This window comes from Symphalangus syndactylus, chromosome 5 (assembly GCF_028878055.3).
Source record: "Symphalangus syndactylus isolate Jambi chromosome 5, NHGRI_mSymSyn1-v2.1_pri, whole genome shotgun sequence".
In the NCBI taxonomy this organism is placed as follows: Eukaryota; Metazoa; Chordata; class Mammalia; order Primates; family Hylobatidae; genus Symphalangus; species Symphalangus syndactylus.
The window spans coordinates 120,443,002-120,458,663 of record NC_072427.2 but is presented as its reverse complement, the minus strand read 5'-3'; the positions used below and the strand labels follow the sequence as shown (position 1 = coordinate 120,458,663).

Here is a 15,662-nt window from a genome sequence, read left to right as displayed (position 1 = left end):
AAAAACAGTTATTCTGCTTGGGGAAAGCGGATATATGAGCCAGCCCCCAATGCAGTAGGATGTCCGTACACAGTGAAGGCTGGAAAAGGCTTTCAGGATGAGGGACCAGCATGAGTAAAGGCATGGAGGCTCTGCAGTGCCTGAAATACTCAGAAAAGGAGTTTGTTTGGAATCACTAGAATAAGATGGATGAAGAAAATTAGACATCAATGAGGTTAGAAAAATAGATGTGCACCGCTTATTATTTTAAAAACATATTTGTTGAACACCTTCTATGACAGCCACCATGCTAGGTCTGGGTATGAATGACCAGACAAGTGTGGCCCCTGCCCTCATGGAGCTTCCATTCTTATGAATGCACCCAGGCTTATGGAGGGCTTTGAATATTATGTCAGAGACTGAATGCTATTCTGTAGGAAACACAGGCCTCAAAGGCAGGTGCAGGGCAGTGGCTCAATCAGGCTCTGATGTAGGAAGATGGGAAGGAGGTGGGAGGTGGAGCACGGTGCCATCAGAGTACAAGGCAGGTGATGCCGTGAGCCTAAACTGGGGGCAGGAGTGGGATGGAATGAATGGGATAGGCAAGAGGCCAGCAGGGCAGGATGATCAGGCCCTGGTGAGCCCCAAATGGGAAGGGAGCATGGCCTTGGCGGGGAAGATAACTGTGGTTTCCTTCCCCAAAGACTGCTGTTATCAACTGGGCCCAGAAGCACAGGAGGGCAAGCCAGCCCAGCCGTGTGATCCATGCCACACCATGCTGGTCATGCAGAGAAGGCCAGATGCTGCCACAGTTCAGCCTCCAGCTCAGGAAGAAGTCAGGCTTGCAGACGCAGCCTGACCCTAAACGCCGGCCTTCTCAAGCATCCTCACAGCATCCCAAGGAAGGGGCAGGGCAGGCAGAGAGAAACACAAAGTTTATCTAGGGGCACTCTGGTCTCATGCTTTCCAGCAGGTACACCAAAGCCCTGGAAGTCCCGGAATGACCGTGGTCCTTCAGTGGGCTGGCAGGGTCGTGTGGACTCTCAGGACTCCTCAAGGCAGGTGGGATCAGCGCAGCTGGTGGACCACCCCCCCCTCAGCCCTTGGCTTGGCTGGGGCTGCTGTGGTCTTCCTGCTCAGGGGTTCTGCGATTGGTTTGCTGCCAGGCCTTGCCAGGGACCCCCTCTGCCATGGTGCACCCCACCTGTTGCTGGCAGGCTGGTCGCTGCCTATTCTTGACATCTGTCCTTTGGATCTTCACTCGGGCCTTGCTGGTCTTAGGCATTTTCAGTTCCCACAGGAAAGGGGCCCCGGGCCTCTCCCTGAGCTTCCGGAACCCTGACTCTCCTTAGTAACACTCTCACCAGGGCTTCCTCCCTGCAGGGCCCTGGGTGTCGGCTCACCACACAGACGGCAGGCAGAGCCAGCACTACCTGCCCCTGAGAGACGGACCTTTCTTGCCCTAATGCTCATGACTACAAAGGGGACCCATGCACGTCTGCACCCTGGGTCACAGGAGAAAAGTCCCTTGTCCTTGATGGGTCCTCCCCCCCTGGAGACAATCAGCACAGAAAGACCCACCTTCCACATGTGTTCCTTGATTCCAACATACCTCACAGTTTGCTGACCCCGGAAGTACTGCTGGATTATCAGGGCGGCTCGTCTCTCTCGGAGGAATTTTTTCCTCTGGAGCCAGCCACGAATGTGCTTTTGTATCATAACACAACTCTGCCTCAGTTTATCCAATCGAAGTTTCTCTAAATAAGCCACTTGTCCTGCTCTGAAGAAAATTTTGGTTTTACCAAACTGGTACTGGTTAGAATCCTGGAAGAGAAAAATGATATAGTTAGAATTAAAATCTGTCAGATTTTCTATAGTACAGTATTTGGAAAAGACCTTTAGGGATTCAAAGGTGCCAGAAATATTGTGATTTTGACATTTAAGGCAGAAAAACTCACATGATGATCTAGAAATGTATACTTTGAGTTGTTTGTTTAAAATTACCCTGGAGGAAGAAATGAGACTTAGCCACTCTCTCGCAGTCTCCACATTGGAGTAGAAGAAACTGGGGAAGTTTGGTTTTCTGTCTCCATTTTGGGTTCTCTTCACCATCCCTTTTGCTGGACCTTGTAACTCCCCATCTCTTTCCCATCACAATTCATCGCTGCAGCAATGATGTCAATCTACACTGGGCACCATGCCTGGAGCCCACTGGCTTGGCGACAACCCCAGTTGACCATATCCTATCAGCCCGGTCCACAGAGGACTGGGTTAGATCGTGGGAGAGCAAAGCAGAACATGAGGACACTGGGGAAGCCAGGGTTCGGATGTGGGTCCCTAACGGGGACTCATGGCCCAGTGAGAGCTCTGCTACAGTCTCTTCAGCAGACAAATGCTCGGGGCACATTTTCTTTCCTCTCAGGTGTTCATGATTACAGTCCGGAGCATCTGAGACAACGATGAAACAGCATGTTTGGGAGATGTGCTTCCAGGAGGGAGACCATGATCCCCGGAGGTGGGGAAACTGACCTGGATGAGTCTGTGTAAAACCGCCTTGCACACCTCCTTTTTATCGCTGAAGGAAAGCTCTTGCTTGGTCATGAGAATGCCGTAGCGACTGTAGAACTCGATGTATGTCCACCTGGAAAATCAAACGGGATCAAAGCCAGGAGTGTCAGGGAAGCACGCTGTGTCTGGGAACTCCACTGCCTTACCTGCCACTGTTGTCATAGGGCGAGGGTGGTGGAATCTGTCCTGAGGATAAAGGCACTGATCTTTGATACCCTGCCTGCCTGGGACACTACCAAGACCACCCTGAGCACACCGGTCTGCCCTAGCAATTGTGCTCTTTCTCCCATTCAGCGTCTTCCCTAGCACACCAGGGAGGCAGTGGGGCCGCCACCAGCAGCCGAGATGCCGTGATGGGGCGAGGAGATGGTGGTGGCCTCCTTCCCCCATAAAGCCTATTTCTCACCCTCTTCTGGACTTCCACAGGGCAGTGGGAAAATCTTGGGGGCACTTTACAGAAGCCAAAAGTATGTGACAAAAATCATGGCAGCCATGTCCTTGGTTCTCAGCATGGCTCTGATGTCAGGTACTTTTCCCTCCAAGACAAGGACAGACAACATACCTGGAAGGGTAGCTCTGTGCACTAATGCGAATCGTTTCTAAAACGCCACAGGCTCGCAGCTGCTGAACAATTCTTTTGGAGTCAAATCTTTAAAAAGACAATGTTATTACATGTTAAGGCATCGTAATTGTTCGACATGCCCATAAACACGCACAGCAGACCTGCCTGGACTGTGACCCTATGCCAGGTACTCAGCGGATACTTAATAAGTTTCTGTTGCATGACCAAGAAAAATAGCACCTCTGCAAAACAGTCCAGAAAGGTGCAGTGGGATATAGAGAAAGGAGCAGCTGACTCTGACGGAGGTGGCAGGGGGAAGGCCTTGGGGGAACCCGCCTTTGAATTGAGCTTCAAATGACAACCAGGTGGAAAGAAATGTGCTAGCTCGCCTGGCCCAAGCACCCACTGATGCTTGAATTTCCTCTACAAAACACCGAACAGGTGGCTCTGCAGCTTACGTCTCACCCATCTGGTGACCCACAGACACATTCACCACCTCCATAGACAGCTCATCCCCCTTTAGGCACCTCTTTCAGCTCTAGTAAGCTACAAGGGACTCGTTACACCTTATATTCACAAGCTTTGGGTCTCCTCCATGGGGTCCCAGAGAACAATAATGCCTCATGCCATCATGTGTGAGGACAAATGTTCTGACCTTCTACAAACACACATACTCATTCTTCTTTAAATCATGTAAAAGGTTCAAGTTGCAAACACTTTAGTTGTAGAAGATTCTTTCAAATCTAGCCCTTTTGCTTAGCCCTGGAGATGACGGGGTTTAACCAGAGGGGCTGAGCTAACATTTTATGTAAAGGGCAGCATTGTTCCGTATCATTAAAAAAACCCAGAAACAGGATAAATCTCAAGACAATTGGAAGCAAATTCTCCAACTTTATGGCAGAAACTGCCTCCCCACGTCTTCACTGTGTGCTGCATAACAACACTTACTCAAAGGGTAACTTCTCATCATTTGGCTTGATGCATCGAACGTAGTGGGGCGTCGTCGCATTGAGGGTCTCCATGAGCAAGTACAGAGAGCTGCGGAACTAGGAAACAAAGCTAGAGATCAAACATGGCTCTGAAATAATTTACTGCTTACATTACGGTAAAAAGCAGCCCAACCTTGTTAAGTTACTCAATAGGAAGAAAAGTTAACCTCACGCATAAACACCTATTATGAAAGGTTTCAGTCCATGACTGTGGTTTATCAGCATGTCCTACTGTTGTGGACAGAACACTAATACTCCCAGAGAGCAGAGAACTGAATAAACCATGTTATTGTGCAAAAGCGTGGTTTGCTCCAGTGCATGCTGCCTTGGAGTCCTGCAAGCATGACGATGATGAACTTTTTGCAGTGGAGTGCACATTAGATTGGAAGAGCCCCAGCGTCCGTCCATGTCCAGGCCTGGAATGTGGGTCCTCTGAGTGCCCTGGCTCCCCAGGGCCTGGCCCTGCCTTTAGACCCCTCACTCTCAAACACCTTCTCAGTACCTTGTTCCCAACTGTGGTCCGGAAATGCTTGCTGTTTGGCTTGATGACTTGCTTTGCAGATTTAACTGTAATCACTGAACCAAAAGGAGAAGGAGGAGCTGGATTTTCTTGAAAAAAGTTGGCACAGAGATGAAACTGGAAGGAACAGAGAAGATCTCAATGTCCAAAAGCAACTGCCCACAGTCCTCATTCATACAAGCCACATAAATGGTGACAACAACTCAGCTAAATTAGTGGGCAGTGAACAACCTCACCAACGTCTACAGCCAAATCTCAATTCCACAAGAGGATCGTCTTCCCTAGGGATGGCCCATGACTTCTTTCCCAAGAATGGGAACAGAGAAGAAAAGTGTGTGAATATCTGTATGTGGGTATCACTCTAAGTGTCAGAAAGTGGAAACATCTATTCTCACCTCCGTGCCTGGCTCACACTGTGTCTCCACCTGCAATCTCCTCCCTCCTACTCCACATTCTCATCCCTGCAGATCCAAACCCTTCCCAGGAATCTCTTAAAATATTTTCCAGCCCCACCCCCTTTGGAATGAATGAATTAATCCCAACTTCTCTCAACCGTCTTCACCTTGTATTTGTACTTACTACCTTCTGCTTTGTATCAGTTATTTCTTTAAATGTCTTATCTTCTCTCAGAGTGAATTTCATATTTTGTTTTATTTTGTTTTGAGACAGGGTCTTGCTCTGCTGCCCAAACGAAGAGTGCAGTGGTGCAATCATGGCTCACTGCAGCCTCTATCTCCCAGGGCCAAGCAGTCTTCCCCACCTCAGCCTCCCAAGTAGCTGGGAATACAGGCATGTCACCACTCCCTGCTAATGCTTTTTTATATTTTTAGAAGAGACAGCATCTCGCCTTTTTGGCCAGGCTGGTCTCAAACTTCTGGCCTCAAGCAATCCACCCGCCTCCGCCTCCCAAAGTGCTGGGATTACAGGCGTAAGCCACCACATCTGGCTGGAATTGTGATTCTTTAATGGTTCTATTAACTGTCCTTCCTGTCATCTGCATGTTTGATTTCTGATTTTGCATATAGTAGAGATTTACAGTAGTTATCTTTTCGTATCTGTGAGCTACAACTTACCACTGTCCAGAGTTCCCACACACACACACACACACACACACATTCTCTCTCTCTCTCTCTCTCTCTCTCCTTACTCTTTCCTTATATACATCTAGATCCATGTCAATTATATAATAACTTTAGTTACCCCTAGGACTTTACAGACCTTGCTTGCTCTCAGGATTTCAACCAGCATGTCATAGACTGTGTCTCTGTTTTTCTCCAGGAAACCTTCACATTTATACTCTACCTATACAGAGAAATCAATTAATTATTCCCAAAGAGGCCAAAGAATATAGACTCTAAGCACAAGTTTCATCTCTTTTTAAAGAAAGATTAATAAAAAAGGCTATAGAGACAATCTTAAAAAAAGAGGTCTGGCTTCTGTGCATCATGGCAGCAGCCCCATTATGTATAAGCTGGGAATGTGTCTTCCCTCCTACCACCTGGATTTCTCACCTGCCTGCTGATCACTCTGCACTCACCTGTCAGCTCCCTCTGGCCACAGGGGTCCAGTTGCTCCCTGCGGTATGTGCAGTTCACACAAGAACACCTGACTTAGGTCTCCCTTTGCCTTTGAAGCCCCCAGGAGGAGGAAAAAGCTTAGTGGTGTTCATTGGGTTCAAACAGACATCGTTTCCTAAATCAACATTAATGTAGTAGAAAGGATAGAAAAACTGACCAGCTGACCACCAAGCCTTCGAGAGCCGCCAAGCCCTCAGAGTCAGGTTGAGAGTGGGTAAACATTTGCACTGCTTGAATCTGGCTTAGAAAAACCCTCCATGCTGCCCTTTCTGATGAGGAAGGCTTCTCGAATCCCTCAAACCATGGCATATCCAGGGTGGCTGCTTAAACATTCAACCCCCCTAGTTTATGCCTCTGGATTGCATATCTTAATATGTGATAATATATTTTTCATAAATTAAAAACGTATATTAAAATTAATTGTAAAAACTGACAATGAGGAAACAGGGGAGAGTGCTGGAATCCGGAGGCAGAGGGTTCCCTGGGCATGGCCTCTGCTTTGTCCCCCAGGTAAGGAAGTATCCTTGCCGATAGGTTGAGATCCAGGAACACTGGCTGTTTGTAAACACTTCTTTGTGAATGAAGTACCTGGACTGTTGTACAAATTCTTCCAGAATGGTGGTGTGAGCCACTAGCAAAGACAGGCAAAGGTGGCAAATATAGAGCTTTCCCGGTCCAGGCGAGCATCTGTGGGGACAGTGTCACAGGCAGCTGGTGCCTCTGTTGGGGACTCTGGGACGAAGGGAAGACGTGCTGAGTTGCTATATCTAAGCTCAGCTGACTTGCATTCAATATGACCTGATTTCCCTGGCCAATGAGACTGAAAACCTAATCTAACCCCATAGTGTGTGTGGGTTCTTCCCACCAATCAATCCATAGTCCAGCCCAAACGCTGCCTAGTTCTTTTAAGGGAGATTCTTGGAAGTGGCAGGTGAGAGAATTACACGTACAGAAACTACATCCTATAAAGACAGACGCTTGAAAGAAATCCCATATGTGCTTTTTATGGAGTCTGGTCTTTCCCCCTCCCTTTTCCTATGGGACCAGAACCTTGAAATTGTAAGACAATAGCTAGAAAATATAATTTGACATATGATCATTCATTTCATAGGCATCTTTTCAGGAGCCCATCTGAAAAAGTCTAAGCACTAAAACTTATCTTTTTTTTTTTTGAGACAGGCTCTCACTCTGTCGGCCAGGGTGGAGTGCAGTGGCATGATCTCGGCTCCATGAAACCTCTGCCTCCCAGGTTCCAGCAATTTTCCTGCGTCAGCCACCTGAGGAGCTCGGATTACAGGTGCGTGCCACCACGCCTGGCTGATTTTTGTATTTTTTAGTAGAGACGGGGTTTTACCATGTTGGCCAGGCTGGTCTCAAACTCCTGGCCTCAGGCGATCCACCCCTCAGCCTCCCAAAGTGCTGCGATTACAGGTGTGAGCCACTGCGCCCAGCCAATCCTATATTTTAATATTTTACACTACTCTGCTAGCACACAAAGGTGATCACAGCCTTCCAGGTTGCTGTCCCCTTCCTCCACCATAAGTCACTCGGGAGTGACCAGCTCTGACTCACAGCAGCAGCCTCTGCGATAAACACAGACAAGCATAAGCCACTCCTGTGAGCCCTGGCACTGGGCTAGGCCACCAAGGCAACACCCAACCAGGACATGGGAGGAGGTAGGAGCTCCCTTAAGGAAGGAAAACAAATAAGAATGTACATTTAGGGCAGGTGGTTATGGCAATTTTTTCCTTCTGTTTTCTAAGCTTTCTACAATGCGATTTTAACAAAAATGTTTCATTTTAGACAACACTTGTTTGGTAAAAAGAAAAAGGAGACATATAAAGAAGAAAAAAGACACAAAAGATGAAAAAAAGCACGAAGATAACCCATCATCATCTTGAGTTAACCTATGTTGCCATTGTAATATAGTCCAGTTTAATGAAATAGAACTTCAGAAAAAGATATAGCTTTCATCATAGGAATCATGCTGTCTTGATTATCACAATTTCATACAGAAAATAAACTGATAAGAGGTTAATGAAATTCAGTAACTTCAGTAAATTCAAAATCAGAAGTGAGGTCTTCTAACAACACATTCGTCTTTAAAGTAGTACAGTTGAAACTCATGTATTTCGCCATAAAAACAAATCAGGAACTGTTAAACACACACTCATCAAAGCTACATGTTAAGTATGACTTGAATCTGACCAGAAACATTCCTGGCCTGCCTACTCCTTCTGGAGGCTGTGCAGGTTCTGGGGTTGACAGCATTGATGGAGACCTTCGCAGTACCTTATCAGCAAAGTGCTGGATGACAAAGGATGTGTTTGACATTCTAGGCTTTTCAAACAACGGGTTCCTGTTGACAAAATTATTATACAGCTTTTGAAGCCAGTTTTCATCAGTTCCATGTGGTAACTGGAAAAGAAAAATAAACCAAATAGCAAGTAAGAAAACTAGAGATTCATACAGGTGAGGAAAAGCACTAATTCTAAGAAACCAAGGTGATTTGGCACTTAGTGAACTGCTCTCAATTAGAGGCTATTTATTTATTTTTGAGATGGAGTCTGGCTCTTCCACCTAGGCTGGAGAGCGATGGCGCGATCTTGGCTCACTGCAACCTCTGCCTCCTGGGTTCAGGCGATTCTCCTGCCTCAGTCTCCCAAGTAGCTAGGATTACAAGTGCCTGCTACCACACCTGGCTAATTTTTGTATTTTTAGTAGAGATGGGGTTTCCCCATGTTGGCCAGGCTGGCCTCCAACTCTTAACCTCAGGTGATCCACCCACCTTGGCCTCCCCAAAGTGCTGGGGTTACAGGCAAGAGCCACTGCGCCTGGCCTTAGAAGCTTTTAAAAAAGCAACTTTAGGCATTAATTTGTCCTTGATCTTAATCTTTAGGGCACTTTAAAAATTATTATTAATTGACAAATAGCAATTATATATATTTGTAGGGTATTTGAGGTGATATTTTAATGGATACATCAATGTCCCCTTAGAAGAACAAAACTTTAAAAAGAAAGGGTCACACAATGACTTTAGAATGAAGAATTTTATTTCTATAAAATAGGCAGTATTTTATTTCTTCCCAAAGAAGTCTAAATGTTCAGGAAAAAATAGTGTGGGTTCCATTACATGAACATGACCTTTATTCACGGGTGAATGGGAAAAGACTGGCACCTGAATAGAGAGTCCTCCCCTTCCCCTGCCTCAGGAAAAGTTTTTCTTATTTTACTTCCTAACTAACTCACTCCTCGAAATAAGGACATACCTCCTTGTATTAACCTAGTTGCAAAATTTGTTCTTGATACATGTGATTTTTTTTTTTTGAGATGGAAACCCCGTCTCTACTAAAAATACAAAAATTGGCCAGGCGTTGTGGCTCATGCCTGTAATCCCAGCACTTTGGGAGGCTGAGGCGAGCGGATCACGAGGTCAGGAGATCGAGACCATCCTGGCTACCATGGTGAAACCCCGTCTCTACTAAAAATACAAAAAATTAGCTGGGCGTGGTGGTGTGCGCCTATAATTCCAGCTACTCCAGAGGCTGAAACAGGAGAATCGCTTGAACTCAGGAAGCGGAGCTTGCAGTGAGCCGAGATGGCACCACTGCACTCCAGCCTGGGTGACAGAGCAAGACTCCGTCTCAAAAAAAAAAAAAAAATCCTTTAACCCCGAAACCTTATTAATCCTCTCTTGGGGATTACTTGTTCTTGTGCCCCATGAGAGACACTGCCAGGCTAGCCCCCTTCAGAGTTTCCCAGAGGGAAACGGTAAGAAGAAAACTCTAGAGAGCTCTTCTGGTGAATCATACGATGATGATTTTTCTTGATGACTCACAAGAATCAGGATGTAAAAGAAAACTCAATTCTTATTAGTCACTGACAACTTGAGTGGAGTCACCTGCTGCTTCCATGCACGTTTCTGCATACACCTTGGGACAGCCTCCATGCTGGACGTCACCTAAGAGGTGGTGCAGCTCCCCAAGGGTGGTCTACACAGGCTGAGGGCAAAAGGCCCAGCGGGCCCTCTGGGGTCCCTGCTGTGGATGCTGTCCCAGCATTAACATCCATCCAACCAATTGGGTAAACATCAGGACTTTACAAGCGCACTTCAAAAAAACGGCTTTGCAAAATGCTCATCTGTTACTACTTAAAAGCTGAAAAAAAAAATTATTCTTAAAAGTTACCAAACATTCTTCATCCAGTAATTCCAGAATTCCCATTTTTGCTTCAATCAGGTCAATAACTGGTTGGTTGTCATAAAAATCTATCAGCATCCAAGGTATATCTTCCTTCATGTATTCTTCTTGTTCCAGTTTGAAGACATGCTGGGAATCCAAAGTTAATACAGAAAATAAAACAGAATATTAAAATATGTTTCCAAAGAGCAGGACGTAAGCATTTGGAAAACGTAAATGGTTGATCTGTAATATTTATGTTTAAAAAGAAGGACACTGAAGTATAGACAAGGCCCATACCATGATCAATACCGCTGAGTTCCTAAAGCGAGTCTAACTGTCGTCCTCCCACCTAGTCTGAGTGGGTCTCTACCTCCTAGGACGTGGCTTGGGCCAGCCTGTGTCACCACCAGCACCACATGGTACTCAGTGTGGTCCTACAGCCCCTTCCTGCCAGCAGCTATCCAAGGACAGACCCAGCCTCTTTGGCCTAATGCAGCCTGGCTGGGTATTCAGTTATATATGTTGATTCCAGTTGGAGAGCCCACACTTTCTAAGACATCATGCTATGTTTTCCTCAGGGGTTCTGAGGGAGCATAAGACTGAACACTAACAAAGGTATAACCTTTCCTTGGAGTAACTGTTAGGATATTAAAGTGTGATTTCTATTATGAACTGGAATCAACATTCTTCCCTTGAACACGTAGCCAAAGTTTAGGATATAAGCTAAAAGGAAAATGTGAGTTAGTAAAGTATTTTAGCTTTCATGGCTTTTCAGAAACAGAGCCAAATATAAATGTTAAGGAGGCAATTATAAAAAAACATGTGAGAGTAGTTTCATGGTAGAGCCAATATAGAAAGATGTCCAATCAACTTTTAATTTCATCGATTTCTGTTAGGAGCAGAAAGGCATCAGTACTGTTGGGAATTCAAAAGTGAATTAAATAAAGTTCTTGCATCTAGGGAACTGATTTAAGAGGTTGAAATTGTATTCAATACACATAGCAATAATAAATGCCCAAACAGCCACAAGTAGCATTTAGTCAACATTTTTAAAATTGTCTTATTCATCTTTCTATCTCAGCACTTAACTTGGTACCTGGTATACACAGTATGTACTCAAAAATGTCTTTTGAATAAACAAGTCTTCCCAGTGGAAAAAAAAAATTGGAATCCATCTCCTGTCTGTTTCCATGGGAGGATACATTTGATCTTATCGTTAGTTAGGAAGGCACCATATATGTCTTGTTCTAAATTAAGGTTGGAGAAACTCATTCCCATAATCCATTGGCCATCTGCTGTTTAGTGCTGCATGCGCCGAGATAAGCACTGGGCTGAGAGAGACAAAGAATGCCAGTCCTGGCCTCTCCAGGTGACCAAGTCTATTTGGAGACTTGCATGCAAATGATGATAATTCCATGTGACAGGCCTGTGATAAGGAAGCACATAGGAAGAGGCCAGGAGGTATCGCGGGAGGCTCTCAGGGAAGCTGGATCTCAAAACACAAGCTGGAGTTGGCCAGGTGAAGATAAAGCAATGGGGAAAAAACAGGAGCACGTGGGTTAAGGCAGAGAAAGCAGCAAATGCAAAGATAGAGAGGCTCGAAAGAAAGTGGAGGCCTCAAGCAACCAACTAAATAGTTTTGCCTGGCTGCACAGAGTGTCTGTATCCAAGAAGGGCAGTGAGGCTCACACATTGATTGGCAGGTGATTCAAAAAAGATGAAATAGATGAGAGGGTGTGATTGCAAGATTTGGCCACAAGGTGGTGCAGTGACCCAGCGTGAGGCTCCTCGCACAAAAATTTGAAACCTGAAGAAGGAAGAACGCCTCTTTCCATGATCACACACACACACACACACACACACACACACGGCTGAGAACTAGTCAAGAAGGCAGAAAGGTCACCTACCATGTTAAACTGTTGTTGCAATTTTTCATTAGCGTAATTGATGCAAAATTGTTCAAAGCTGTTCACATCAAAGGTTTCAAAACTGAAATACAATTTAAACAAGTTAAAATATAACCTGAAGCAAGACATATGCATTTGTTTATAGATATTTTTTGACACTTAAAAGCTTAAATGTTTGCTATGCCTTCTACAAGTTTTAAATAACCCTCAAAGCTTCTGGTTTTAATGATATCCTAGTAGTCAGTTTATAAATAACCCTTTTCCTGGTTGTCCCCTGGAAGAAATCTGGTAGGTATAAAACACCTACCTCAAGCCAGGCATTAAAATAGCATGTCACCATATGTGTAGTCCCCACAACAGTGATACTGGCAATTATTATTCTGACTTTATAGGTCAGAAAATAAGCCCGAGAGGTTAAGAAACTTGCCAAAGGTCGCACAGCTTGTGTCAGAACTTAGCTGCGAAGCTGCCTGACTGTGATGCCTGTGCCTCCAATGAGAAGGCAATGTGGTTTCCTATTCTCTCCTTGGCTGTTGAGGGGAGGAGCAGCACAACTGCAGCACAATTTTGCCTCCCTAAGGGGTGCTTCCATCATACCTAGAGGAAAAGGGCAAAGTCATTTCATATCCTACAGCCCAGCACACCCCGTCCAGGGATGAGACAGACACGGCTGGCTTCCATATTCAGACTTTCATCAGCTGCCTCTGCAGTTGCCTTGGAGTTGCAAGCTCAAGACCTGAGAGGAACCCTTGGGGAGGCAGCTGCTACTCAGCTCCTGCCAGCTGTAGCCATGGATGAATGCGGCCCAGGATGTTAGATTAATTGATTCTTAAGAAAAGTCAGAAAACTGGGACTTTTAAGTGAATAATCCCACTCTGCAAAACACGGTGTGGGCCGAACAAAACAGAGGCACCAAATTTACCACCTGGCCACATGAGCTCCTGCTGGAAGACAGCTTGCTGAGCGCTTTAAGGTGTCAGCATTTATGCACATCACCTCCTATAACCCTAACACAGCCCTATGTGAAGGGCTCTGTGACTCCACTGTCACACATGACGGTCAGAGAAGGAGTGACCATGGTGAGGACCAACAGCCAGCAAGTGGTGCCAGAAATGCAATTCGACCCCAGTGCTTGGTTCCTCCAAAGCTTTGTTCTTAATCGCTCTAATCCTGAGAGGTTCCTGCCAGCTCCTACCACAGGTCCCCTGGGAGTCTCACTTGACTGAGCTGGTTTGGCTCAATCTGGAATTTCTGGGCAGGGTAAGAACCTGGACTGTCCTCTAGATAGCTCCAGGGTGACTCATAGCAGCTCTGACAGCCCCATTCCACACGTAGCCTTGGTGGCTCAGAGATTCGGAGGCTGGTCTGCTCATGGAAGCAAGGCCAGGGCTGGGCCTGGGGGAGATTCAAAAGGGCCTCACTGAGCTCTGCAGCTCACAGCTGGGGCCAAGGGCACGGCTTTCTAGAACCTGGCAAAATGTCAAACATCAATGCATTATTTTGGGGCACAAAGATCTGAAGTTTAGGACCCATGGAAAGACCTAGATCTGTGACTTAAAATACTAGAGGCACATTGGCTATGACAACACTTCACACTGGAACCATGCTTATGGTTTTCAAGGTACCTGCATAATTTCTTCCATCATATGTTCAAAATCACCCTGCAAGAGAGGCCCCATCTTGTAGATGCAGAAACTGAGGCCCGGAGAGGTTCTGTGACTTTCTTGCGGTCACGTAACTGGTATGCGACGGAGCTCACTCCCAGAGGTCTGACTCCCAGACCCAGGTTTTTCCAACTCTGGGTCTAAAGAACATAAATACACGACAGGCTGGGGAGTCACCAGCCTTCATTTGCTCTCAGCTTAGACCTTGAAGCTCACAGCTTCAGCTTTACTTGCTTTCAAAGATGCTAACTCTTCCTTTGAGGCTTCCTTATTTCCAAGTCAAAAAGAGCTCTCTCAAAAGTTGCAGGTATGCCTGGGTGAGGGTTAGCCTAGAAGCGAGGCTGCTGGAGGGGGCCGGAAAGGATTGGCCCCAGGCTGCAGCCCTGCTGCCTAAAGGAAAGCTGATTTTTTTGGAGGCGTATCATGAACTCGAGGGTGGCAGCAAACAGGCTATTGTCAGAATTTTTGAGAGGAATCTTAAAATAATTTACTCTAACAAGTCTTTGTGAATTTACTCTTATCTCAGGTTTTTCCACATAGCTGAAAAATTCAAATTCCTTATTACAGTGGTTCTGGATCCTGCCTGAGGGCCACCATCCAGCTCACTTCTCCTTGCCTACGGCTGCCCTTGCTCTGTCCCCGCCCCCTGCTAACCTCCAGCACACCTACCTCCCTTCCCAGGACTCATCCCAACCTCTACTGCCAGCCTGCCGCCCTCACCAGTCTCAGTCCCACGGCAGCAGGAGCCGTATGTCTATGCTGTTCCACCACTGCCTCCGACACAGTGCCTGGGACATAAACATCTGTTAGATAAAAATGTGAAATAATGGCCGAGTGCAGTGGCTCACGCCTGTAATCCCAGCACTTTGGGAGGCTGAGGTGGACAGATCACAAGGTCAGGAGATCGAGACCATCCTGGCTAATACGGTGAAACCCAGTCTCTACTAAAAATACAAAAAATTAGCCGGGCGTAGTGGCAGGTGCCTGCAGTCCCAGCTACCCAGGAGGCTGAGGCAGGAGAATCGCTTGAACCTGGGAGGCAGAGGTTGCAGTGAGCCAAGATGGTGCCACTGCACTCCAGCCCGGGCAACAGAGCAAGACTCCGTCTCAAAAAAAAAAAAAGAGGCCGGGCGCGGTGGCTCACGCTTGTAATCCCAGCACTTTGGGAGGCCGAGGCGGGCGGATCACAGGGTCAGGAGATCGAGACCACGGTGAAACCCCGTCTCTACTAAAACATACAAAAAATTAGCCGGGCGTGGTGGCGGGCGCCTGTAGTCCCAGCTACTCGGAGAGGCTGAGGCAGGAGAATGGTGTGAACCCGGGACACGGAGCTTGCAGTGAGCCGAGATCGCGCCACTGCACTCCAGCCTGGGCGAAAGAGCAAGACTCCGTCTCAAAAAAAAAAAAAAAAAAAAAGAAAGAAATAATATACTGTTAAAGGACTGTCATTTAAAAATACATTTTAAAAACACCCAAAAGAACAGGGAATAACAGAACAATTACGTATGTCCACCACAATGAAACAAGACTATTTTTAATGAGGACTATCCATTTTTAAAAGTTCACTTAAGCTTTTACTGGCTGCTCAAACACTTTCTTGGAAGAAGACAAGGTAAATAATTGACTAGACTATCCCAGTAATGCATTAAGCATTTTATAACTGTTGACATGTACTATTAATTGGGAGCCATTATGTATTAACTTAGGATCTAAAT

At 46.1% G+C, this 15,662-nt stretch overlaps 1 protein-coding gene across 7 annotated transcripts in view; it reads right to left on the bottom strand.

Annotated features, from left to right (window-relative positions):
- The window catches only part of MYO5C (myosin VC), a 110,353-nt gene that overhangs the window by 59,794 nt on the left and 34,897 nt on the right, over nt 1-15,662 (bottom strand). For all 7 annotated transcript variants that reach the window (XR_008657810.2, XM_055279167.2, XM_055279169.2 and 4 more), the window contains exons 11-19: nt 12,284-12,365; nt 10,383-10,523; nt 8,488-8,613; nt 5,837-5,920; nt 4,601-4,735; nt 4,058-4,155; nt 3,110-3,196; nt 2,509-2,620; nt 1,592-1,803 (exon numbers count right to left, since the gene is read on the bottom strand). Coding sequence is in view for 6 of the 7 variants with exons in the window: in XM_055279167.2 (XP_055135142.2) it covers nt 1,592-1,803; nt 2,509-2,620; nt 3,110-3,196; nt 4,058-4,155; nt 4,601-4,735; nt 5,837-5,920; nt 8,488-8,613; nt 10,383-10,523; nt 12,284-12,365 (1,077 nt within the window). In the remaining variant the exon portion in view is untranslated. The remainder of the gene's footprint in view (nt 1-1,591; nt 1,804-2,508; nt 2,621-3,109; nt 3,197-4,057; nt 4,156-4,600; nt 4,736-5,836; nt 5,921-8,487; nt 8,614-10,382; nt 10,524-12,283; nt 12,366-15,662) is intronic.